Below are 26199 nucleotides of genomic sequence, written 5' to 3' on the forward strand. Positions count from 1 at the left end.
AAAAAAAAAAAACTTAGAATCTCTATTCTTCCTAGAGAAACGTGTTATTTTAAGACTTCTTTTGAAAGAACCCCAAAGAGAACAAGACAAATGGGAGACTCAGTCTCAATCTCCCTGTGGTTTTCTGTGGAGGTACACTGTTGATGGCAGAGAAAGCAGCAGCATTAAGTCATTTAAATTGTCTGACTCTACATTCCTACAAATTCTTATTTAAATATATCTTTTAGATTTTACCTTTTGTGTTAATCTGCAACCTACTCAACAGTTTTAGTTACAAGTTTCTCAAGAAGTGGCAGGATGACAATAACACAACACAATTGCTCAAGTCTTGTTTCATTTGGAAACCAGGCTAAAATCTACATATAAATACCTCCTGCAGGACTGGACAACCCACTAAAACATCCTGGGCTACAGCTGAACCGGTGCCAAAACCACTACACCAACAGCAGCAATGAGCCTGTTTTTAAGGAACAACTGACATTACCTTTAGATTGGACAACTAAAGTCATATAGTGAGCAGAGTAATGGTGCTGCCAGAAGTCCCTCAGTCTGGTATAGGTATCAATATTATTCATTTTAGGCTCATGTTTGAGTGTATCCGCATTACCTATAAACATAAAAGGTGGTTAGTTATATCTAGACACTGGTTATGTCAAGACCAAATATACCAAGAATTTCTTTTCCTCCCCTGGCACTGAGTCTAGTCATGGTAAGCACATTAAAAATACCTAATTGAAATCTGGAGTTAAAGGAATGTTAGCTGAAATTTATTATCATCCAATTTGTAGTTCCTATTATAAGGACAGTTGATATTTCTATGACAAGGGAGGATAGAGTCCTCCTGCACTATCAGATCACCCATACTGTGTACTGCACAGCTCATTGTGTGTTGTCAGATATTCCCTCACCAACAGAGCTTGTAGAACAGGGGAGGGGAAAAAGGAGAATATGATGTTCAGTATATGTCACTACAGTATTTTATAAAAACGATCTACATTTCAAAGCTCACTGTTAGCCATCACATTGCAATTTACATGCTCACCAGAACCACAAGGTTGAGGGAGCGAGGACTCTGTATCGTCCAGGAGAGGAAGGATAAATTTCCCTTCTGCTCCCCTCACATGGCTGTGAAGGCCTACTTCTGCAAGTTCAACAGTAGATTACTTACTCTGAAAAGCCTCCTTAGACACAAATCCAGAAATACTTTATTTTTCCAGGAAATTTTAATAGCAAAAAACAAGCTTAAGCAAGGCAGAGATGACTCAGACAGCACCACCTTTACATTAACAGAAAGTTGCATGATTATATGCCCAGGGCAACCTAGCTTCAACATCAGCAAAAATCAGTACCAGAATGAAAAGTATCTTAAGAAGCAGACAGCTGCTTTTATTCCCAAACATTTTACTGTAAAATGAATAATTGCTCTAATACTTCTGAGCAAGGCTAGTGTTTGCTGAGGTAAGACATCTCATGTTAGTGCACCTTCTAAGCGGTTAAAAGTTATCACCACTTCATAACAAATTCAGAACTTACCCCAAAAAAATTTCTTCATAGGATGTCCAGGCCTGGCAAGACTCCCAAATAGCATCTCCTTTCTGTTTGCATCAGAGGGTCTTGCTAGCTGATATTCTGTTAATTTAAAGAATTTGCAGTGACATACATTAAAATTTGACGTCATGTTCCCACAAAACAAAACAAAGCAAAAACCCAAGGCAAAGTGAAAAGGAGACATACCACACATGTAGACTGAAATAGTTTTAATGTATGATGAAGTAGTGAAATAGGATAAGAAACAGGACTTGCTAGCAGTAATGAATATAAGTCAAAAGAAGAAAACCATAGCTTATTACTGAGAAGTACAGAAGGGGATAAGGAGGGGAAGCATGTAAAGCCGCAGCCTGTTCCATCTGAATGCTCTCAACCTGGTAAATTTAATGGGAACACAAGGCCATCAATATTCTAACAGGGTCAGGTCCTGCAGAAAGGGCCAGAGAACAATTACAAAGCTGCTTCTCCCATATATCACACCGAACAACTTCTAGCCTAATAATGAAATAAGCAATTGAAAGCTGAGCAAGATAATTTCTAGAAATGCAGTTTTACAATCAGTTTACGCTAATCTAACTATGGTATTCTGCCAAAATTAAGAATTTACCCTCTCAAACTGCATTTTCCTGTTCCTGTTTTTGCTGGTAATATAAAACATGCACAAGACAGCTGTAAAATAATTCTTTTGGCTGGGTTATTCTGCAACCCGTTCATCAAGCTGGGCAGCTCATTACTACAGTGTCAGTACAAGGGAAAGAGTGGATCCTCACCATGAGGGCAGTGCAAATGAAGGTGTAAATTGGCTTAAGCTGTTGAAGAACCCACACCTTAACTCAAAGACAGGACTGACACTTACTTAAGTTCAAAGATCAAATTGCTTAGTTTTCCTTGTCAGAAGATAGATGAAGATGACTAGGAATACACATTTGAACCAGTTAGTATATTGACCAATAGCAGGTTTTTTTCTAAAACAGTGAAGTTTTACTGGCAGCCTGGAACAACTCATATCATACTAGAAGATCACGTGAACATTCCACTCACTTCTATCCCAGGCTCAATTTCTTTCTGTGAAGTAATTATGTAGTTACTAAAGTGTTAGAATAAGGAGACAAGCACAATGGCCTTGACTTACTGCATTTACTCCACAGAGGACTGGAGAGAGTACTGGGGCCATGCTGAAGCTACAGGCATGCTATTTACTGTTTATTTCTTTACGAAAATAGTCTAAACACACAGAAAAAGATACTCTTACCACTGTCTACAGCCTCGACTTCTCGGTCTATTGCGTCCCTGATCATTAGTGGGTGAATGAAGAATTGTGCCCACCTATGAAATAGAGAAATTCATATGCTTGCTTCAGTATCTACTGAGAGAGGGTAAAAACCCACAATTAAAACCAACATCCACTATTTTTAGTTTATAACATTGCTTGTCTTACTACTAATTATGTCATTCTTGACTGTACTGTCGTAAGGAAAGATAAAAGCCAGTTTTGTGATAGCATCAAAAGACAGAGGGAAGGGTTCCCACACTCCACAGGGTAGGAATGGTTTGATACAGTAGAATATGACAGTGATGGATGCTGGAGTACCTGCCTTTACATCCTAAGGATGATCATACCAGATCAGGTAAGTGATCCTTAGTCTGGTTCCTGGCTCTAACAGGAACCAGTATCAGATGCCTCAGACAAAATCCTCAGTTGTTCATTAGGAACAACATGACCACAGGGAAAGTTTCCTTCTAACTCAAGGCAACCAATTGTTGATTTATCTCCTGAAACATAAGTTTTTATATTCATTACAATTTTATTATCTACTATAAAAGTCAGTGTTCTCATCCAGATACATATCTTCTCCTGTACCCAGAGAGCAGAGCAATGAAAAGGGACAAATCTGCAATGAATAGGAGACTCTGTAGAAGGCTGCCAGAGAAAATCTAGTATTTTTGTTTCATTTGTTGAGTTTTTTTAATGATGCACTGAACTTGTTGAAGCAAAAGGTTAACAGTGATACATTGTTGACAAAGTTCCATGGCTACCAGCAGCATCCATTTATCTTCTTTGTATGAGATGATGTTCTACAAAATTAATTTCTGTGTTTCCTCTCCACTAAGTGAGCTGTTGTGACAGACTGCAACGATATTCTGATTCTTTTGTACTTCCAAACTTCTAAAAGCTGGACTAATCTGAAAATGAAAGCTGAATTTGGCCCAGTAAAGTAAAATTTAGGCAATACTTGGTAAAATGTGTAAACACTTGTTCCTAGCATCATCACAGGAATGTATTTTGATCAATTTAAGTTCACAGTGGAGTCTGCTGTCCTCCTGAATTATTTTACAGCATCAAGAATACTCAGCTGACATATCCCTATCAACAACTAATTTCCTCTCACTAAAGGAAACCATGCCAACAGATGGAGCTTTGTTGCACTAACATATCCCACAGCACAAAAGAGCAAGTTAAATACTTCCTCACTAAAGATACATATTTGACTGAATAACCTGGATTGGGTTAAATGTATCCTGAAGCACACACTGTACTGTAACTTTCAAGGCTGCCCTTCCACCCACTTTGATAAATTAGACACGTAACCAAAAAAAAAAAAAATTTAAAAAACCCACTAACTGTATCAGGACAGATATTTCAAAAGATGAGTCACTGGGATTCTGGGAGCACCTCCCCTCTGAACAGTTGTCACACTGTGTAAAATTTCTCCTGTCATCAATGCTACTATTTTGAGGGTGGTAAAACAATCAAAAAGCTACAAGCATTAAGACTTACACATGGATCCTAAGTAATCACACAGTGGCTACGCAGGAACTGTCCCAAAACAAACAGTAAGATATCCAAAGGGAAATAATATTTTCTTTATATTCAATATCCTCTGTGGTAGTACGAGTACCTGCGGAAGTTCAGCAACAGCCTGAATCATCTCAAAATGAAGAACTAAACAGCTACACCCAACCTCCTGAGGCACATACAAACATTTCTTACCACCTAATCACTATTTATATGAAGTTACCTATCAAGTGCTTCTTTGAAGTACTTCCTCTGCACATCAAACTGGAAGACTGTCCGCTCACAGTCAGTTGAAGCATTGTCACTGCCCCCATGTTTCTTCAGAAACTGCATCAAACCCGTTCTCATCTGGGTACTTCAAACTGCCCATAAAAACCACTAGAACAAAAATCAGCAAGATTACCAGGATGACAAGAATTTCATTATATTAACTGCAGCTACAGCAACCCCCCTTCAGCTCAGTGCCAACTACGACTGGATCCACAGCTCACATGCAGAAGCTAACTACTAAATAGCAACAGACTGTAATGTGCCCAATAACTAGAGCAGACTGTCTTTAGAAGACGACCCAAGTATACTGGAAACAACAGTGTCTTTCTAGGAATGATTGGCTTCCATCAGTCATGAGTATTATTTTAAGATACACCTGGTCAGAAACTTCATATGGTTTTTGTGCCTGTGTTACTAATTCATTGTCCTTTACTAGAGAGATAAAGGTCTGTAGCTCTGCCCTAGTTTATAAAACCAGATGTAATGTGCTTCCCCTCATATTTAATGGATAACAGAAAAGTATACCTTAATACACAGCCTGACAAAGAGCATGAGACAGTTTCTCCCACAGTGAGAGTCCCTTACTAAATCAGTATTTTTATAAAACCACAAATTTATTTAAGTAATGAAAATAAATTCTGAAGTAGCTGAAATGAGACTAAAATACTACAGAAATTCAGAGCCAGACAGCACCCATTTTGCACAGAAGCTGGAGAAGATGAAATAGGAACAGATACATACTATGTTCCAGGAAGTGTGCTAATCCAGGCAGATCTTCAGGATCAGAGAAGCTGCCAACAGCAACACAGAGGGCTGCTGCAGACTAGAGAAAATACAACACTCTCAGTAAAAACTGCTGCAAGAAACGCTTCAGGAAAATGACGTAAGTATAAGATAAATCAATCAGGACAGACACAATAAAAATGAGGCCTAGTCTGAATACCTAATTACAAGGTTTCAGACCGTAAGAAAGGTCACCATATATTTTTTCACCCTACAGCTTGAAGTACATACCTGCTTTTCTGTACAGCCTCTCTTTCTTGTCTCTTCCTTTTCAGCTAGCTCTTCCAATTCACTGTCATCAGGATCATTGAAGTCCTCATTATCTCCATTATCGTCCTCACTCTCATCCCCTTCATCACAGTCCTCATCCTCAAAACCTTCTCTACCATCTTCAATCTCAGCTCCAGAGTCATCATCTTCATCACTTTCCTCTTCAGATTCATCATCGTCATCTTCCTCCTCCTCTGAAGATAAAGTAGCTGGGGCACCATCCAAGTAATTCAAATCCGAAATCAAAAGTGCACGTAAGCCATTTTGCAGTTTGATATACCTGAAATAATAATTATTTGCTAATGAATACGCTCACTTACTAAATCTCAATTTTCAGAATTGTGAAAATGTCTGTATTTCCTATAATAGTTCTGTGGTCTTCAACTAAGATTTCCTAATGAAAATCTAATGGTAGCTAAGAAGGTGAGCAGTCTTATAGTGGCAAAGTAAAAACACTCTTGTGCTACTCAATAGCTATAAGAGTAAGAAAGAAGCAATTCATTGTAGGAGCAGAAGCCCTTCTCCCCAGAAGGTCAGGGACACTGATTTGGGCTTTTATTCCTCTCTTTCTGAAATATTTAAGCTACTTGCACTCACTCAGAGAAAACTTCATGTACTCAGGAACAGGCAAACCCAAACTTGAATGGCCTGTTATGCTTGTCAGGCTCTTGGAAACATAAATTATGTGACATAATTAAGATCTTAGTCTTTGCCTCTAAAAAGGCCCCAGAGACTTCATTTTATTTTATTTGATTTTATCAACGCTTTCTACTAAATGCGGTCCACAGATGTAGCAGGCATGTGTTAGAAAGGAGAGATGTCCTCTGCAGGCTTAATAAAGTAGGCCACAGTGGATTGCTTGGGTTACTATCAAGAAGCAATATACACAGATTTGTATGTATATACATACAGGAAAATTTTTTATATACACATGTATGAGCACAAGCCCTCTGTCCAGCACCATTCTACAACTTTTTAGACTGATGACTGCAAGCACCAGCGCTCTGCACTACAAGATCTCTCAGCAGTATTCATTTCCCATCAGATTCAGAACAGAGTCACAATTTGTCAAATTAGCCAGAGCACCCCTCCCAGGAGCTTGCACTGGCTAGTACACCAGCTGCAGAAAGGAAGGAATGCTGGATCCAGAAAATACTTCATCCAACCTAAGAACTAGTGTGATATAGACAGGTGGTATCTGAGCCAATTAAAAAAAAAAAAAGCTAGTATAAAACAAACCCACAGTCATATCCCATGCTCCCAGAAAAATGTGAGTAACAGAGCAAGTTTATACCAGATCAGAACTTTGCAATGTGGCCACTGTTATAATTAGGTAGCTGAAATTTCAAAGCAGATTTCTAGCTCAAGCTACATGGTGGGTACCCAAAAGAAAAAACAAAAAAGTTTTCCAACTCCATGATTCCCAAAGTTTCTCACAATAAATTTCTCATGTTTCATTCATGGCTATCATTATGCAATTTCAGTGCTTCCCAGCAACAGAAACGTGTTACTATCAATACTCCAATTAAAAATATGAAGCCAGTGTAAGTTTTACTAGAGCTGCAGGATATTTGCTACAGCTCTGCAAATCACAGACCAACTCAGAAACAAGTTACTCAGAGTATTTCTCTCCCACCTGAATTTCATGGGGATGTATTTGAAAAAAAAAGGGATAAAGGGGGTACTGTGACAAGATATAAGCAGTTCTTAGACAAGTTAAAAAGCTACATTTCTCAGACTACCAAGTCTATGAAAAAAGCTAAAGAACAAATGGTTAATAGTTGTGCTAAGTTTATGAATTATGACCACTCAGTCCAACAGGAATTGATAGCACTTACTCCAGGCCAGGGCTTCATAATCATTAACACACATTTTGCTTGCTGCAGGACCACTGGGCAGTACAGATTTGTTCCAACAGAGAGCACAAGTGCATTTTTGCTCATTCAAACTACAGCACATAGTGTATAACTTGCAGACATGCTATGACTAACTGCAGGAGGTACAGATAGTACTAGATTCATACTAATGTCTGGGTACAAAGTTAATCATCCATACATTCTGAAAGCCTGTTTGCATCGTATACATATGTCACATTATGCAGCTGCAGCACTTCTGAATGAACAGGGATCCTAAAAAGAAATAAGTGCACACACAGGCACTTCAGCTCCTGGAGATCTCGGAGCAAGAGCCCCAGACAGCAATAAGTCAACATTGCTACAAGCATGTCTTCCAGCAGAAGTATCATCTTTTTCACTGCTGCATACAACTGTCATCTTCAGGTTTTCACAGCCCATAAGGAACACTAGCTTCCCAGTGATCAACAAAACAGTCACGGAAAGCAGAGAACAAAATAGTGATATTCTTCCAGAAGAACTATTTGCCATAAAGCTGTTTAGCCAGGTGTATCCAGTAGCTCCTGTTGATCCTTTCCACATACCTCCATTAAACTAATAGATCAGGTGATACTAATTTTACATCACTCATCTTCAGGCTTGTGGGTGTTACATACTAGGATAGAAAGCACTCAGTAGCAAGACAACAAAACTAAGACACTGTTGAAGGCTATCAGATTTCACTTCAGGAGAACCTAAAACAGTTTAGGTTATACTGAGCAGAGGTACCAACTGACATGGGTGTTCTTTACTTTTTCCATGTTTCAATCCAATGGAAAAGGACAAGTGTAATCAATACATGAGTATCAATTAGTATGCAAAATAAAGTACAAAAAATACAGCCACGTAATATAGAAACAGAACCAAGCATAGTCCAATTGCTTTTTTTGAAATACTATATAGGCATTGATATAAATAAGGCTTAAATATAAAATAAAATTCAAATTCTTAAAAATACTGTTTAAACACGATTGTTCTCACAGTTTTTCCTTATATCAATGATAACTGTTCAGCAGTTAAGTAAATATTGAAATACATATCAATAGAAGGTAAACGCTTAGAGAAACATTTTAATTTCCTAAATTATCCAAAACAAGCAATAGAAACCCATGAGATTCCGCATATGGATGAATTAAATAAAACAGACATTCTGGCAAAGATAAGGACCCACTCATAGCTCTAATGAGCAAAACCAACTTTCATTATGACCTAATTTTTGTCCCAACAAACTCACTTTTGAAAATACATTCTGCAATCTCTGTCAGAACTCTTTCGTTTTTACGATCACTGTATCTGAGAAGATAAAATACATTCACCACTAAGTTAAGACTGATGTCACCAGACGGTCACATTAAGTCCACTGTGACTGGTCTGCAGTACAAATCATCGCTGATGCATGAACGGAGGAGAAAATGTACATACACGATCAAATCACCTGCTGTTACATTTACTTGGGGGGGTTGGCGTATAGTTAGCAGACATAGGTCATTCAGTCACACTTAAGTTCTCCTTCGTAAGGGTAATGTTTGTGTCTGTTCTGTGCAAGGCTCACTTCCCACAAATGGAAATCAATCTGAAAAGATGTGACTCTCTGCTTCCAACTGAAAAAGTCTGTTAAGCATAGAGAGGATGATTTCTGGAAAATGTCGGTATTGGTTTATCTTACACTATAGGCAAAATCTCCAATTCTCTACATGCAGGGGAGGTTCCTGAGCCTCAAAATAGATAGCCAGTGATGGCTTTCAATGGACTTCCCAAGCTTCCTTGCTGTGATACTTCAGGTAGTAAAGACAGAAGTTTTCTAAACTGACAGGCTCTGTAACCATGAACTCTGCATGAAGACAAGCCTCCTGCAAAGTCACATGAGTAAGAATGCCAGCAGGAAAGGCAGGCAGAGATCCAGAGGAAGCAGTGAGGAAGTAGGGCAAGAAGCGAGGGAGCAAGTTTCTCCCTAAGCCAATGGGCACAGTCCTCACACAGCCAGCAGGGAATTTCACTGTCAACCAATGCCCCTGCAAATCCAAAACTCAGTTCCAGGCTTAGGCAGATTCTCCATTGGCTGCACAGATTAGACACCATGAATAGTAAACATAAAAACCCCATCTCTAACAAGGGCTAAATAATCTTCTGTCTAACAGAAAGTAGCTTATAATAGAGTCCCTTCAAGAATGACTGCCTTACAGCATCCAAAGAGCCCAGCCTCCGCTGCTGTTCTCAGCTGAGTCTCTCAGGGTGAGAAGGCCACATACACCGTGGGCTGTGGTGAGGGAAGGTGAGTTTTTTCTGCACTATCAGGGGTATTACTCAGAAATATACAAATGAAAATACATGTAAAAATACATCATAAAAGTAATTTTTGTCCCAACTGAGAAGCATATTTGCGTTAATACTTGGAAACTCAACTAAAACGGGAAGAGCAACAACTTTTTCAAAGTTGGTATCTGCTCTGTAATACTTCAACCACATTCTGAGCTTCAGTTTTAACGCTTTTGGAACAGAGCTACAAACTTAACAATTCAATATTGCTGTGCCTCAAAAACGCAGCGCCACAGCTGCCTTTTAACAAGGACTAATTTATTCCTTTCTATGCCAGCCCCAAGCCCATTACTGTACGCAAACCGGACAGCCCATCATCGGAAGAAATACACCCACGAACCCCCAGTCCCCATTTTTCACAGACAGGCCCCTAACTCCCCGCGGTCACCCGGACGGGCCCGACTCCAAGCACCGAAAGCTGCAGCCGTGCCGGAGCGCCCGGGACACGGGGCGGGCTGACGCCCAGCCCCGCACCCCCCTCCTCCCGCCGGCCGGGGCTGGATTTACGTGGGGAGCGGGAGGCCCCACGCACCCCACGCCAGGGCTGCCTCAGCAGCGGCGGCTCGTCCTCCCCCCACCCGCCTTCCCCTGAAGCCTTCCCGAGCAACGGCCTCCGGGACGGGGAGGCTCGGCGCCGCCGGCCCTCACCGGTACTGCTTGGGGTCGCTGGGGGACTTGACGATGTCAGGGTCGCCGAGGTTGGCGCCGGGACATATGTCGCCGCGGTCTTCCTCCTCCCCGTGAGGCGAGCGGCCTCTGGCGTCACGGCCGCCTTCCCCGGCCTGCTGCCCCACCGCTAGCTCCGGAGAGCCGTAGCCGGACGTCGCCTTGTTCCTACCGGGCATGGCGGCGGTCGCGACGCGCCACAGCGGCTGGGCGAGGGCAGGCAGCGGCCGGCCTCGCCCCGCCAGGCCGCGGGCGCCCGCCGCTCGACACCTCCGTGCGAAGGCGGCCGCAAGACTGCGCATGCGCCGCCGCCCCGCCGCGGCCCGGCCCGGCCCGGCCCGCTTCCGCCGCCGCAGGAAGCGGCGCTGACGGTTGCGACAGCGCCGGCCCGCACCAGTCAGCGCCCGCCTCGGCTCCAGCTGGAGGAAACGGGCCAATCCCACGCCCGCAGTTGGTCAGGGGAGGCTCTGATTGGTGGAGGGGACGCTGGTGGCGTGGGAAACCATGGGTGGAGGGAGAGAGGCGAGGGGGAAATGCAGCCCCTCTCGGAAATCAGAGGGAGGAGGGACAGAGGAATAAAGCCAGATACCGGCATGTCCGCTCCGTGCCACCACGCTCCGACATTTCTGCCCGTCAGCCGTGTTAGTTGTGTGTGTCCACACACACACACACACCGCTCTCGTGTTGGAATAGCCCACACACCCCCCCCCCCGCTCTCGTGTTGGAATAGCCCAACCTTCGGGTGGTGGAGGCCGGCCTTCTCTCATTGCGTTTAGCTATTGGCCCAGGTAGCTGTCGCTCAGCCCTGATAGTCGCGATGGCCGGGAGGGGCCCCCGCTCAGCCCCCTCAGCACCGGGGACACGCACCGGCTTCTCCCGGGACATACCGGGCTCGGCCGGGACAGCTCGAAGCCGGCCGGGGGTCCGTCTGCGGGCCCAGCTCGGGCAGCGCTGGCGGCAGCCCCGAGGCTGGCGGTGAAAGCCGGCGGCGGGCGGGGCCGGCCGAGAGCGGTCACGGGGAAGCGGGGTCGTGGTGATGGGCCTCCCGCAGCGGTCAGCGGGGGAGTCGAACGCGAACCGCTCGGTTCGAAGAAACACGATGATCCTTAGGGCGCGAAACGCCTGACCGCACTGTTGATCTGATAGCAAAAGCAATTTTATTTCAACCAGCACTACCGCTGGTCTTTTGAGCTCCAGTACATGCTTACTGTTAACTACTGTTTTGTTTTTTTTTTTTTTCTTCCCCTAATGGTATCCTTAATAACGTAAAGCTTGTACCCATGACTATTTAGCACAAAAGACTGTGCTTATTCTTGATATGGCCATTTTTCCAGTTCACTACATTTCATGATTTTCCAATTTGTGAATATACTTTTTTCCTCCCTATGAAACTAGTTCTAATGTACCAATTTAAAGTCTTGACAACAAATGCTGCTCTTGTCTTAAATTTCTTTGAAGCTGGCATTTCCAAATGGCATAGATTGCAAAGGTCCTCTTCTTTGTAACAATTTGAAAGCTGTTGGGAAGCTTGCTAGTGCATTTATAACATCCCTTTTGCATTGTTCCACAATTTGTTCAGTTTTCTACTATTCCTGTAATACCAGTGCTGTTATTTTGTGCATGTGTGTAAATCTGTCGACTACAAAAGACGAAAGCAAAGTTAAGGGATCAGAGGCTAATACAAATGGGGGGGGGGCTGTCTGAGATACAGGGACAATCTTCTAGACTGGATGTCTACCTGATATTTTAGTGCTTTATTTCTCCACAAGATGGAAGCCAAGACCCGTCTCTAACACAGAGCCTCCAGTATGTCTTTTGTTGGAGAACTGCATACACAATTCTCCAAGTAATACAAAAAATACAGCAATAAATACAGCAATACTGCTGTATTGTACAAGCCCTAAAGAGAAATTCTCAAGAGCAATCACCTCTTTTCTAGTATCCCTTTTTTAATCTTGTAACTGTACAGTTTTATCAACACTACTCTCCGAGGCCACTGCCAGTCCAATGGAAGGCTCTATACGGGACTGCATCAAGAATTTTGGGTTTGTGTTTGGTCTGTTATTTCCTTTGCCCTGAGAAATTATTGTTGTATTCTGCCATTACCTCAGTTAATACAAGCAACGACGACTGTATCTCACCACTGATACTGATATCAGCTGCATGCCACATAAGGCAAAAGGCTTTCTCTGTCTTCATTCACAGCTTTTAATGCTAATGTAAGATGTAAAATAGATTTATTAATGGAGAGATGTGTCAGTTGCCTGTGATGATTTGACTCCTTATTTGAAATAAACTCTGCAGGATTTCTGCACCAAATACTAGGTTTCTCCATGTACACAATGTAGGGCAGGGTAGAATTGATAACTGTCTTTTCCAGTTTTTTGGACTATACTGACATGTAGCTACTTGCTGGCTTGTCCTGTAAAAAACAATTCTGCCCATCCTAGCTTGAAAGGCCTGGAATGTACTTGTATTCTTCTTTAAAAGAAGTAAAAAAGTTACATCTGACGTGACAGGAACATAGTGAAACACAATTCTATATTGGGTAGAAAAGGGAAAGGTCTTATTTGCTAAGGAAAAAAAAAAAAAGTAAAACAAAAGAACTGAAATTTCATTTCTGCTGAATCCAGTTTCTTTTACCATTCAGTTGCTGAGCTGAAAAATCATTATTTGCAGTAACGTAATCCATTGTACCTACACAGCTCAAAATCATCATTCCCTGCTGTGGAATTTTTTATTTCTTTTTCCTAGTTACACCAGTTGCCCTAAAACTTGCTTCTGCTACAATTAGAACACACATTTATTGCCCAGACAATCCTTCTCTTTGCTCTGTTTTAAATCTGCATAGTGATTCCCGAGTGCTGGGCTCAAGGATCATCACACCGTCAGAAAGTTCAATGGAGTTTGATGTATTTGAAAAGCATTAAAAAGGCACCTTCTTTAGACCTGCACTCGATTGCTTAATATGCTGGTAATGCAGCTCACACAAGATCTCTGGCCACACCCAGTGATGAAATTTCTCTTTATTTTGCAGTTTCAGGCATTCAGATACAATAACCACATTCCTAGCACTGTACAAATTGCACTTTACTAGATCACACACACCCAAAATATGTAACAATAAAGATTTCTGAAAGCAGCATACAAAGGGATCAAGCCTTTAGCACAATGAGCTCAAATGATGTCAATAGAGTTGCATTTTTCTCCAGAATACTGTGCCTTTTTTTTTTTTTTTAGTAACTATCACACTTTGAGACAGAATGAAATTACGAAAGCATTCACTAGTGTCATGATCCAGCAAATTACAGTGCAGTGGGCAGATACTCGACTCTAGTTTCTGACACCAGAAAGTCGCAGCCAGAGGAGTTCATAGGCCTAAGGTAAAGCCATAAAACTTTTCAGAATTTTTCACCTTAAGCCAGCAAACTCTCCATATCCACCTAATTTACATTTAAAGACACAATTTGAAATCACTATTTAGAGCTGGGTGTGTGACCACAAAGGCATACAGTGTATGTAATTTCACAGATTTGCAAAAGCAATTCCTTCATGTATTTCAGGGAAATACCAGCTCTGCATGTGACTAATGCACACAGAGTTCTGCACACTGATGTAGAAGTTTTGTAATTTTAGAGATGTTGAAAGTATAAGAACATTTTAGATGTTAAATATTAAAAATTGTTCCTCCCTTCAAAGAATAATGCAACAAAACATCCATAGAATAACGGGACATCTTTGCCATTTTTCATTTGCAGTTATGTTTTATTAATCAATCTTCCTTTTTTTAAATTATGCTTTGTGGTTGAATCTGAAACCAGAAAAGCTATCCCCACACATGCAACCATCTAGCACAAAATTAAAAAAATAAATCAACAACAAAATGTAGAAAGAAAATCTAATAATATTGACACTAATATTTGCCAACACTCATATTTTGGCTCCTGATATTTTTATCTTTCTGAGATACTGCTGTTCCAAGTCTTACATGTCAGATTTTGCCTCCATCTAAGCATGCAGCAGCCAATTCCTCTTTTCCTTTGTCCTGCAACAAATCCACCATCAAGCACTTGAGAGCAGATCCAAACCTGGAGAGGTAAAACTGCAGGATACAGGGGAAAAGCTCAGGACAGTCAGCTCTTGGGCTTCTAGAATCAAATGATTAGGGACGAGAAGGTGCCGAACACAGCGACACCCCCAGCACTCCGCAAGCCCTTCCTGGTGACTGGGGAGAGGTTTGCAGGCAAGGGCAGTCCCTGGAAGGGATCTTGCTCCTTCAGCCAGCACCAGCCAAGAGCACAGGGAAATGCAGGCATGGCTGTGAGGCCTTCTTGTACTCCTCGTCCCCTGCCTGGGAGCCTTGATCCCCCTCCACACGCTCTTCCTCTATTTAGAGCCCCAACACAAAATCCACCTCCCCTTCCTCTTCGATCTCTGAAGGACCTCAAACTGTCAGGCAGAAATGCAATGCTTTTTCTGCTCCATCATACAGAAAAAATCAGGTCCATGTCTGGAGGAGAACAACTCTCAAAATATCTGGGGATTGATTTTTTTTTTTAAATGCAAAAAGGAAAAAAACAAAAGTATATTTTTGCTTTACAGGAGGTTTTTTCCCCCTGTTTTCTTTTAGACCTGGTCCCTTCTAATCCTGGTTCCTTCTTTCCTGCTGTTCTTGACAAAAATCTCTTCCTGCCATAGAGGAATTTATAATTAACAATGCAACATTCTCTGTGGAAATAACATTTGCAACACTATACAATTCTTCTTCTTCAATGTAACTCACATTAACACTAGGTACACTTACAATATTTATTTAGATTTTTGTTTTTTAAATTATTGGATGAGGAAATACAACATTAACACTCCAGCACATTAAACAAACATACCAGTTTCCTACAACAGAGACTTATACCTTTCGACTACATGATAATGCACCAACTCAAATGAAAAGATAAAATTTAGTCAGGAAAGGAGGACATTTCTCAGCAAGAAAGCTCACTAACATGAGCAGTTCTGCTGAGAAGGGGGTGGGTTGTCTGTGAGTCGCATGCTCCTTCCAGAAGTGCCCCTGGAAGAGTCTGATTCTATACTCTCCGACATCTTTTCACAGATTATATCAACCAGACGCTCAAACACCTGCCTTACATTGATGTTTTCTTTGGCACTAGCTTCAAAATAGTCAAAACCTGTGAGAAAAAGTGAAAAAAATAATCAATAGAGACTGATGATAATGGAGATGGTTTTTGAAATTCTGTTTTTTTTTTTCAGAATTCACCGAAGAAAACAAGAGATTAGACAATTCTTAAGATCATTTGATTCCCACAATCTTAGAATACTGAGCAGAAATACTTCTAAAATTTATCAAGCATCAATAAGAGTGAAAGGCATAAATGGATCCCTACCATAACCCTGGTAAGCACTTCTGCAAGTGATACAGACCTGAATACACTCAGGACAAGGGAGTCGAATCCTCCCAACACCACTAACTGGTTATGTACAGACGGGCCTTCCCAGGCTCCACGTAACCCTGAGCGACAGGGCTAGGCTTACTCTGAGAGCCACTACTGCAGAGACCAGAAAGAGAAGCAAGATCCTGGTTGTACTGCTTCTGCTGACCAACTTCTGCACTTGTGAGCAAAATGCTCCACAATTTTGGTCCTGTTTTCCCCATTCCTTGTCTGACTAGACAGAAGGCCCTTCAGGGAGCACCCATCCTGACAAGGGCTGTTCAGCACTGCTGAATAGCAAATAATGTTGAGTGCCTCCTACAGAGTAATTTCAGTGTCCAGTCACCAACCAGCTCCTAGCTGCAGTGATGAGTATGGATTCTCAAACACTGATCCTTTCTGATTAAAAAAAAAAAAAAAAAAAAAAAGAAGAAACAAAACAGCAAGGCTGGAGTCATACCAAGGTGAGGATGGCACACAGACAGCTATTCCTGCTGCCTCCCGTTGACACCCCACGCTACACAAGAACCAGCCTTCTCACAGATAAGCCCAAACCCTGCCTCAGCCAGCAGAAACGTGCTGAACTGTGAAGCATTTCTTTATCTTTCTAACCCCAGGGGCCTCAAAGGCCAACCATCACTTACAATGGCTGCTGCTTCTGTTCTACCAGGTTATTATATTGCCAACAGCGAGAGCTCAAGCACCACAGAGTTTATTTTGCAATAAGCTACATTCTGTTGTGCTTCCTTTTGGGGCTATTCGGCACTGGATCAGTTTTATTTGATTCAGTCACAAAGAGATCATCTTAACTGATTAGTCTGCAACTGCTGGTAGACTAAGTCACTTTGATGTGTGAGATAACAAGTAGGTATTAACCCCATTCTACCACTTTCTAAAAATCATGGGACAATGAGTGAAGTGATGGAGATGTTTGCCTTGTTACTAAATAAGGCTGGCTGTCCTGCGTCAGACGAGGGTTCTGTCTGCCCCACTTGCTATCTTTGATGATGATTACAAATGTATATAAAAGGCACGAGAAATCAAAGAACTGAACTCAGATATTTGTCAGTCCAGCATTGGTTTAGCTTCTGCTGTGGCTGAATCTGTTTTGGTTTAGTTCACGTTCAGGCTAGTAACAATTTCTTAATCTGATTAGGAAAATACTTCAATGATGGTAATGTCACTGTACCAATTCAGATAAACACGCTGAAGGATAACTTTTATGTGAATCATTATGATGAAGCTAGCAGTTTAAGCATTCAGTAGTCAATTAAAGAGATTCCTCCCACTTAACATACAAAGTAATTTCAGATAATGCTGTACAAATTAGTACAGTTAACATAAAGAAAAACTGACTGATAAAACCAAGTATATTTTTCAGCCCTTTTAAAAGGCACATTTAGTATTTTGGGAGGCTACAGAAGAAGACGACTGAGACAGCACTTTCCAAAGAAACGGCTAGCTTTTGTTTTGCTTTGCACTGGGGTATGTTTCTCCAGGGTGAGCTGGACAAGCATGAGGACAGGTTAGGAGCAGACCTGGGGATTCTTCAGCACAACAGTTTCCTACTGATGGAGTCAGTTGCTATGGTAACTCAGTGTGCGAGTGTGTTTTGAAGTGTCCCATACCTAAAGGATTCAGATTCTAGATGCCAAATCCATATTTAAACAAACAGATTAATTTTTGAGGGTGAAAAAACATTAGAACTTCAAACAGAAGTGTGAGTTCCAGTAAAACTCTTTATTTGCTGTTACACTGTTCTGTACAAATTTTCAGCTACTAATAGTTCAATTACTCTTGCAAAATCTGTGGGCACACATGCATTCACAATGCTTTTGAGAGTCTGCAAGCCAGGAACCACGTTTATTCACATGCATATTTTCAAAAGCAAACTAAATTCTGGTGTGTAAAAAAGAGCCCATAACTGATTTTGCAAACGAACCATGTCTTTGTTCGCTTTGCTAGTCCTACATGTAAAGAATTATAATAATAATAATGATTGGAAATTAGAGGGTTTAGTTTGATATTTGCTCATTTTTTGTTTATGATGGCAGTACCTCAAGGATCCAGTCATGAATGGGATCCCTTTGTGCTTAGCATATGTAGAATTTATATTTGAAGGCTCTAAACCTTTGCAGACACGCTTATTTTCTTTGCACGTGAAACATAAAAAATCAATCTATTACTCTTAACTCTTCAGAACAGTGACCACCTTTTTGTTTATATCAAACAGGTTCCTATAACAAAGCCATACTTTGTACTCATCCGTGAGCAGGGTTTCTCTACCTTCCCTTCATTAAAACAAACAGAACAACAATAACAAAACCCCCAACTAATAAATACGCATTATCTAAGATTTAACCATAACTGGCAATTTGATCAAGGTCACACATTAAACTATAACAATGTATGCAGAGTGTACTGGAAGTCCAGTGCCCCCAGTTTAAAAATATCTTATGCACCCTCCATTTGCTGCTTTAAGAATTTAAGACAACGTAGGATTTTATAAATTGGGGAGGATGGTGATTCCTTTAGGTCTGATAAGAATCTCTACTCTTACAAGATAAAGAAAGATTTACAATATGCTCACTGTAAGGGTCTCCACTGCTAACTGACAAATTTTAAACAGGATTTACTTGCTACTATGAATTCTTTAAAAGAAGATGACAATATAGTTAAATCTTAACACAGAAGCCCTGATTCCATATTAAAAAGATGATATATGCTATAATACATAATGAAAAATTATAAATAAATAAGAAATTGATGAGTTTACTTTGCTGTTCATTCTAAAATTTTCATTGCAATCCCAGATTCCTCTCAATGGAACTGTTTTGCTTTTTCTATTCCAAATCAATAACATAATGCTATTTCCCTACCTGGACAGAGAAGCCTGGTACGTTTTAAAAATAAATTTTACTCGACCCTTAGTTGCAAAAAAAAAAAAATTTTCTTCTACAAAAATCAATGTTTTAATTCTGAAAATTACTATATGGTACTTAGAGTACTGGAGACAAAATTGTGCTTATGAAAACTTTTTCTCTTTTCATTCTGCTGAGCTAATATAAGCTGTTCTCTCCAGACAAACTTCATCTTCCTTACATCCTTAGCTATTTGCTTTACACATATAGCAACACTACAAGAAGGCATTATTCAGTACTAAGCACGTAAAATATGGACCTAGAATATATTATGTTTCTTAGTTGTGATACTGTTATTAAAGTATCACGGCTGGAAGGACACTTTATTGTACAAACTAAAAAGAACACAGTATAAAGAAGCAGAGGAAAAAGAATAGAAAGAAAAGCTGTGACATGTACCTAGCTGATCTGCCAGATGTTTCCCCTTCTCCACAGGAACAATTCTTTCATCCTCCATGTCACATTTGTTTCCGACCAGAATCACCTGTGCATTGTCCCAGGAGTAAGTCTTAATTTGTGTGGCCCTACAGCAGGCCAAAAAAGATTGTTAACTTCCCATCAGCTGTGCCAAAATACAATCATATATTAAGTATGAAAACAAGTACCATTAATGACAACAAACATCTCAAGGCTCTATGTTGGTTAAAAGAAAATAACAAAGCTTACACATAAAGCAAGAATGCAGACCATGTAGTTTATAGCATCATTCTATCTTACTACTCCTTAACTTTCTGCAACAATAAAATTTCTTGTTAAGACTTTGCAAGTGTTTTAAAGGTCATGAGATCCAGACAAAAAGCTGAATTGAGTAATTTTTGAAGTCCAGGGACAAAAAAACATTCTTCTAAGGCTTATTCTCCTTCAGCTGTAATCTGTCAGAGGAACAACAATCAATTATACCTCTTAAGGATATTGTCCCTATAGAGAAAGCCATACAATAGATACACACCTCATACTAGATTTACAACTTCTTGTTAAACACATAACAACAATAATTCAGAGCAGACAAAAAAGATGCTCATTTTCTGCAGCACATTTACTGCAGAGTTTTAGTAACACCATAAGAAATTGTGTTTTGAGAGTCAAACGGAAGCATCAAGTCATCTTTGCTTGAACAGGAAGATGGTTCATGGAGACTGAAAATTGCATAGAAACATGCAAACAATTGCTAAAGAGAAACAGAAAATTATCAAATTAGGAAGATATGGGATCAAGGTAAGGCTCTGTGAGTTAATACTTGAACCCATCAGGATTAAGTGATACCTAAGGCAGGAAAGAGCAGATGCAATGACAGACAGCAAGTATCAGACAAACGGTAACTTCAATGACAGAGGGATCAAGTGCATGGGAGCTTAAGCAGGAGCACTGGGATGAACTTAAAGCTTCTAAAGCTCTCTCTGTGGCTCATGTGCTGAAACTGGAGTGGAGCTGTGGATCTCAGGAGTCTGACTTATATTTGGCCTCTTTATAGTTTTTCTATGACAAAGCAGAAGATTATTTTTTTTGTATTTATCCTGAAGGGCCAGACCTTTCTCACCATCCTCGGTGGGGTGTCACAGAGCCAGCAGCAGAATGGTATTAGCTTGTCAGCATTTATTTTCATCCATTTTTTTCCAGCTGGCCCAACCTATTTTATCTTCACCAAGTCAGCTCTATCTTTTAAGACTCCCTCCTTCCCAAAGGTAATTAAGCTGCTCTGCCAGAAGCAATATACTCCTTTCCTCCTCCATCCCTCCCTAACTCACCTTCCCGCTCTTTGTCCCTACTTGCCACCCTCCATGCAGGACACTACAGTTTCAGGCAAACCTGCTATTTCCCAGGAGAGCCAGGATTCCCCTCAGATTTTTACTTCTGTTTAGTTTGTTTGAACTCCCTTAACAATAGAGCACTTGACTCCTTCTCTTTCAAATTAGCAGCAGCCTCCAGCCCTGATCTACTAATGATAATTTTTAATTAGAGTTGCTTACTTGCCTCTTCCATGGAAAGCAGCCAGTCATGTTACTCCACAGGTATCTATGAAAAAGTGGGTCATTTCACTGTACAACTCGCCTTTAAGCAGCAGCCTGCCTGGATTGCACTGGAAAACATACGCCTAAACCAAGCCCACTGCACAAGCCCAGACCCCTACTGCAACATGCAAAAATAAACAAAGACTTGGTGCATTGAAACTTCTTACTCCTCTCAGTGTCCTTCTGGAAAGGCACTCACTCCAATTCCAATTCTGGCTCCTCCACTTTTATCCTTTTGAGTGCCTCCATGTAGACAAGTCCTGTGAGAGCCAATATGAGTCCATGATGAGTTTATGTGGTACTCTACGGTTTCTCATGGCTCATCAGAAGGGGGTGACCTCAGAAATCAACCAAAAGCCCAGGAAGATGAAATCTCCCTGGTCTTCCTCTATAAGCAATAAAGAGAAAGAAAGTTTTCCCAGGTTCAATTTAAAACACCCATATCCAGGCTTCTTGTCTGACTCTCAGTCCTCTCTCCGGATTAATTTCAGCCCCTGAGGGGTCATATGGGGACACACTGCCAAATCCTAGCTATTTAAACAGAAGTACTTAGAAAATTAAAAAGAAGAAAAAAGTATGAAGGATCTCCCACATAAACTCATCCTTCTCCTTATTTTGTACAAGTTCGTGAAGATCCTCTCTTGCAGAATACTGCCATTTACATGTTATTAGGAATAAAACCAAACAAAAGTTATGAAGAAGAACATCTGAAAAACCCTAATCCCCACACAAAAAGAAAGGCAGCAGATTTCCAGAAGCTTTTGGAAAGGTAAATAAATAATTTAAAAGGCTTGTGCAATTGTGATGTTTCAACAACTATCAGGGCAGGCCAATATACACACTGGGAAAAACATATTTCTGTGACACAATAACAATGCTGTGCCTTATTTGTGCTGAATTCCCCAAATTAATGATAAAGCATGGTTTTTACGCCTCACAGTTAGAAGAAAAATAGTCTCAGGTTCACAGTTACATGGATAGATCAGCCTTAAAGATAAAGCAAGCTGATGATTTGTGAACCCAGCCATCATTTAAATTTAAGTTACATTTAACCAATTTTCTCTTCCCTTCTATGAAATTGTCTAGATTGTCAAAAGCTGAGTTTCCATAATATGATCTATTTACTTTACAGTATCAAATGCTGAGAATATTCTAGTTTCAGTACAGTTTCAAATGAGGTATAAACCACTGATTTATCTACACACAAGACTATCAAGCCTATGTGAAATAATAACTGTCAAAGGAGCCTACTAAAAAAATCTAAAAACTGAGCTGAAAGCCATGAAAGCTCAGTTAACCCTTTCACTCACCTTACAGGTAAAATCCATCTTTGCTTTTGCCCATTTATGCTTTTTCTTCTAAAATAACCTGACTGTACTGTTGCCACACTGTTGTAAGGAAAAAATCACTCAAGCTTAATCTTTTAGGTCTTCTCATACAATCTGCTGTACTTTTCCCAGTGAAGGAAGCTGCTTTAAGATAATTATCATTAATTAGGATGATTCATGTATGTGAATGAAAGAAAGACTGTACCTCACATTTATATACTACCTGGAGAGCTTGTCTAAATACTTGATATACAGCCATGCTCCTCCTCATTCAGGAGAATAAGCGCCTTTACTTGGTTTAGAACTATTTCTGGAGTGACACAAAGGAAACCAGAATCCTCTTTAGGACATCCACCCATAAGAAGGGTGCGGTAAAAAGATCACCCAAGGAAGAAATCATATGGCAGACTGGAAGAGATAGTCTTGTTTTCCACAATTGTGGGCAGGTGAGGACAGGACAGTATGCTGTCAAAACAGTCACATGCCAGTGAGCCAGAGATGAGAGGTAAATTGCACCTTACGTACACAGGAGGCAGTTTTAGAGGGGACGTTGGAGCTTCATGACAAGGCTTGGAAAATAATAAGGCTAGTGAGCACAACCTGCTATGGCAATTTCCCAACTAGAGGGAAGATATAAGCTCTAAGGTGCTGGAGAGGTCTAGAAGGGAAAAGACTTCTCTCTGATGGAGAGCTGACTTCACACAAGACTAGCTTCCCATAATTTCAGTGTAATTATGAAGATGAATTTTGAGATCTGTGCACACCCTGATGAGCTCAACAGAAGGTAAGAGTTTGTCATGGGTGAGAGCTTACTTGGAGTGCTAGGTCTCTGGTTCAGCTGTTTGTTCATGCTTTTGGCTTGTTTTCTGTAGGGAACTCTGCAGGAAGAGACGCTACAAGAGAAAGCAGTGAGATGGGCTGAGGTTCATGTTGACAGCCTGCTTACACAGCATCTTAAAAAACCTGAATCACTAAGCAGCAACAGGCAGGGCACCAGCAAGAAGGAACAAGCTTTAGACTGGAGGCTATCCTACTGTAAAACACAGAGATCACTGCTGTACACAACTCAACCCATTCCAAGGTTTTGTGAATAGGTACAATTTTAGGATCCAGGAATTATGTTCAGGTGGGAAATTCTTACCAGTCAAAGAGAATGGACTGGGATGGAAAGCAGCCAGAAGTTAGTGGAAGGGGCATCACTTCATATTTTAGTTGTTGATTATTTTATTGAGGTATACTCCTAAACTTGAATGTATTTGCTTTATGAACCCAGTCTCATGATCACATGGCAGATGGCTTACTCATCTTTTTATGCCAAAGTAACACTCAAATTCCATCCACACATGCTGTTTTAGAAGTAACTGGGAATGTTAACAAGTTCCTTACTGGATTTAATTCACATTAACTGAGTACTGCTGATTTATGCTCAATGTCTAAAAGGTCAGCTAATCTGCTGCATCATGCTGCATTTATGACAAAACATTCAACTTAACAGTATTCTTTATTTACTGGGCTGGACACTGAAAAATGCATCACTAGCCAGCTAGGATAGTGGGACACTTGAGAGAAAGGATGTGTAGGATTAATTGCTGTAATTTCTGGAAGCTTGCAGGATGTAAGAAGACCTGGGATAAGCTTTGCTGTTAGCTTTTGCATATATTCTAGGTGGATACCCCATTTAATTTCAGTGAGGGTTGAAGTATGGTCTTAGAACTAGGATGGTTTGTTGTAGCCTCACCTAAACCTCTGCAAGCAGAGAGGCAACTCACATACTGGGCCACAGCTGCCTTGCAAGGTAAAAAGCAGCTTGCAACTTTGCCATTTCCTGGGAATCCACGAGCTACACCACTGAGGGTAACAGCTTCATTAGTGAAGAAGCAGCGGTTCAGGCACTTGTCCTCCCACCAGACCACCTCCCTTCTGGCTCCAGCCCTCTCACTCTTACAGAGGTCCTCCCGCTTGGGCACAGCAGGCAGAGAGGAAGGCTGTCCTAGCCACATGTGATGGACGGGACAAGGCAGGGCTGAGCAGCAGGGACATGCTACTGACTCTGCAGCCTTTGCAGCTTCCCAGTTGCTGCCACTCCATCCTCTCACCAGCACAAGCACTGCAGGACTGATAGGGCTGTTTTTATCATTGGGCATGCTGCTGCTTTCTCACACTTGACTTGAAGAAAGGACTTTACTCATGGAGATAAAGACTCTGAGCTAAAGGAGGTCAAGTAGTAGCCATCTTAATTTTCCACAGAGAGTACAGTTCCTGACTGAAGACCAGGTCCAGTAAAATGCTTTTCTGAAGCATATCACCCAGCATGGTGAAAAACAAAAAATCCCACCTACTTGCTATGATAGTAAATGGCAGAGGCTGTTATAGCAGCAGCAGCACCAGGCAAGCTTTTGTTTCCAATTCTTGACCCTTCAGAAGTTTAGAAAGCAATTTTGCAGACTGGGGAAAAAAACATTTCTTAGCTGCATTGCCACTAGAGGACTCTGCTGGCACAGCGATGCTGGCTTTGCCACAGTCCTTATCCCTCCTGTGGACAAGCTTCAGAAAGGGAGGAAATGGGCTACCACAAGCTGATATTATCTGCCACACTACATCATCTGGGCTCAGAATCTTAAAACTGGTTGGAAAAATTCCTGACATACAGAGTAAAAATAAAATGATGATTCACCTCTGTCTTTTGGTTGACAAGGTGCTTTCAGCAATGACATTGATGATGCAGCCCCTGTGGCACAGGAAGACATGAAGTCAAATGCACAAAGCTGACCTTTCCAAATTTTTACCCTTGCACCATTGCCTTGGATGGAACAGAGGTTAGACCACTTCCAATACAAAGCTTTACGTTAAACTTCACCTTTACAAACTTAAAATAGTAGCAGCTCAGAGACTGAGATTTGGTATTTTTGGCTAAGTTAAGACTGATTAAGTAAAATTTACTAGAGCAGAACCAACAATCAGACAGGTAGATGAACTGTGTGTCCATATATACCTTGCTTCATCAGGGAACCAAGCTGAAAATATTTCCAGTTCAGTGAAAGATATTATCCTAGCTCATATACCTGCACTCTTATAGAAAAAATCCCTGTGCAGACACTTGCAGAAAAAGCTTCATCTGAGCTTGGTGGAGGGTGTGCCATATGGAAGAGCCTGTTTTGGAAAAACCTTTGGGTTTGTGTTTCTAGCAAGGAACAAATATATTCCCCTATCATTAGCTGCTGACAGACGGCTCAGGGAAGGTGTTGCAGTTCACCTTCTGCAGCATGGTGTCATGATACTGGAGATGGGGTGAAAGCAGAGACTGTCTCTTTAGATGTGATGATCATGACCAACTGCTTCAGCGGACAGCAAGAACAAATAATGGGCAGCCTTGGAAGAAGGCCAAATTACTAGAAACAACAAACCATGTTGTTGTGGCTTTTGAGTTACAACCTAGATAAGGGGATACAGAACAGGTGTTCAGCAAAAAGCCAGACTGAGCTGGATGCTAAGAGCCAGTGCCATAGCCAGCATATGTCACATGCTCCCAGTAGGTCACTGAAATCATTGCAAATCAATCTATCAGGCTTGAGAGATTACATTAACCACTGCATTGCCTTTCTCTGCACACTGACTATACCCATCTGCAGTATACAGCAAACAGGGTAACAAATAGAAGTGATTGCAAGATATCTGAGGGGAGCCACAGGGGTACTACTTCTGAGGATTAACACAGCCTTTCCCCTGCCTCCCCACGCCCTGTGTTTCCTACAGAGAGTCTAGTGTCCCTTTGAGAGGATGCCATATCAGAGCGTGAGCTCCAGCAACAGAGTCCAGCCTTCTGCTCCTCTGTGCTGGACCTGTGGCCACCACCTCACAGCAGCAGCTTCGGATGTTTTCACTCCAGGCACTGTGCTGAGTCCCTGCTGAGAAAACACCTCTCGTCAGGTACCACCGAGGGGGCTGCAGGCAC

At 41.3% G+C, this 26199-nt stretch overlaps 2 protein-coding genes across 3 annotated transcripts in view; both read right to left on the reverse strand.

The window, feature by feature from the left end:
• The window catches only part of NRDC (nardilysin convertase), a 28605-nt gene extending 17735 nt beyond the window's left edge, over positions 1–10870 (reverse strand). Inside the window, 8 exon segments of the mRNA XM_042805621.1 lie at positions 485–607; positions 1534–1629; positions 2801–2874; positions 4569–4672; positions 4674–4723; positions 5357–5438; positions 5630–5948; positions 10525–10870. Coding sequence (XP_042661555.1) covers positions 485–607; positions 1534–1629; positions 2801–2874; positions 4569–4672; positions 4674–4723; positions 5357–5438; positions 5630–5948; positions 10525–10844 — 1168 coding nt within the window. The 5' untranslated portion in view covers positions 10845–10870.
• Positions 10871–13553: 2683 nt separating this feature from the next.
• The window catches only part of RAB3B (RAB3B, member RAS oncogene family), a 59430-nt gene continuing 46784 nt past the window's right edge, over positions 13554–26199 (reverse strand). For both annotated transcript variants that reach the window (XM_042785799.1, XM_009962881.3), the window contains exons 4-5: positions 19310–19434; positions 13554–15728 (exon numbers count right to left, since the gene is read on the reverse strand). In XM_042785799.1, coding sequence (XP_042641733.1) covers positions 15541–15728; positions 19310–19434 — 313 coding nt within the window. In that variant the 3' untranslated portion in view covers positions 13554–15540. The remainder of the gene's footprint in view (positions 15729–19309; positions 19435–26199) is intronic.

The sequence above is a fragment of the Tyto alba genome, unplaced genomic scaffold (assembly GCF_018691265.1).
Source record: "Tyto alba isolate M040663 unplaced genomic scaffold, T.alba_DEE_v4.0 Super-Scaffold_1000006, whole genome shotgun sequence".
Taxonomy (NCBI): Eukaryota; Metazoa; Chordata; class Aves; order Strigiformes; family Tytonidae; genus Tyto; species Tyto alba.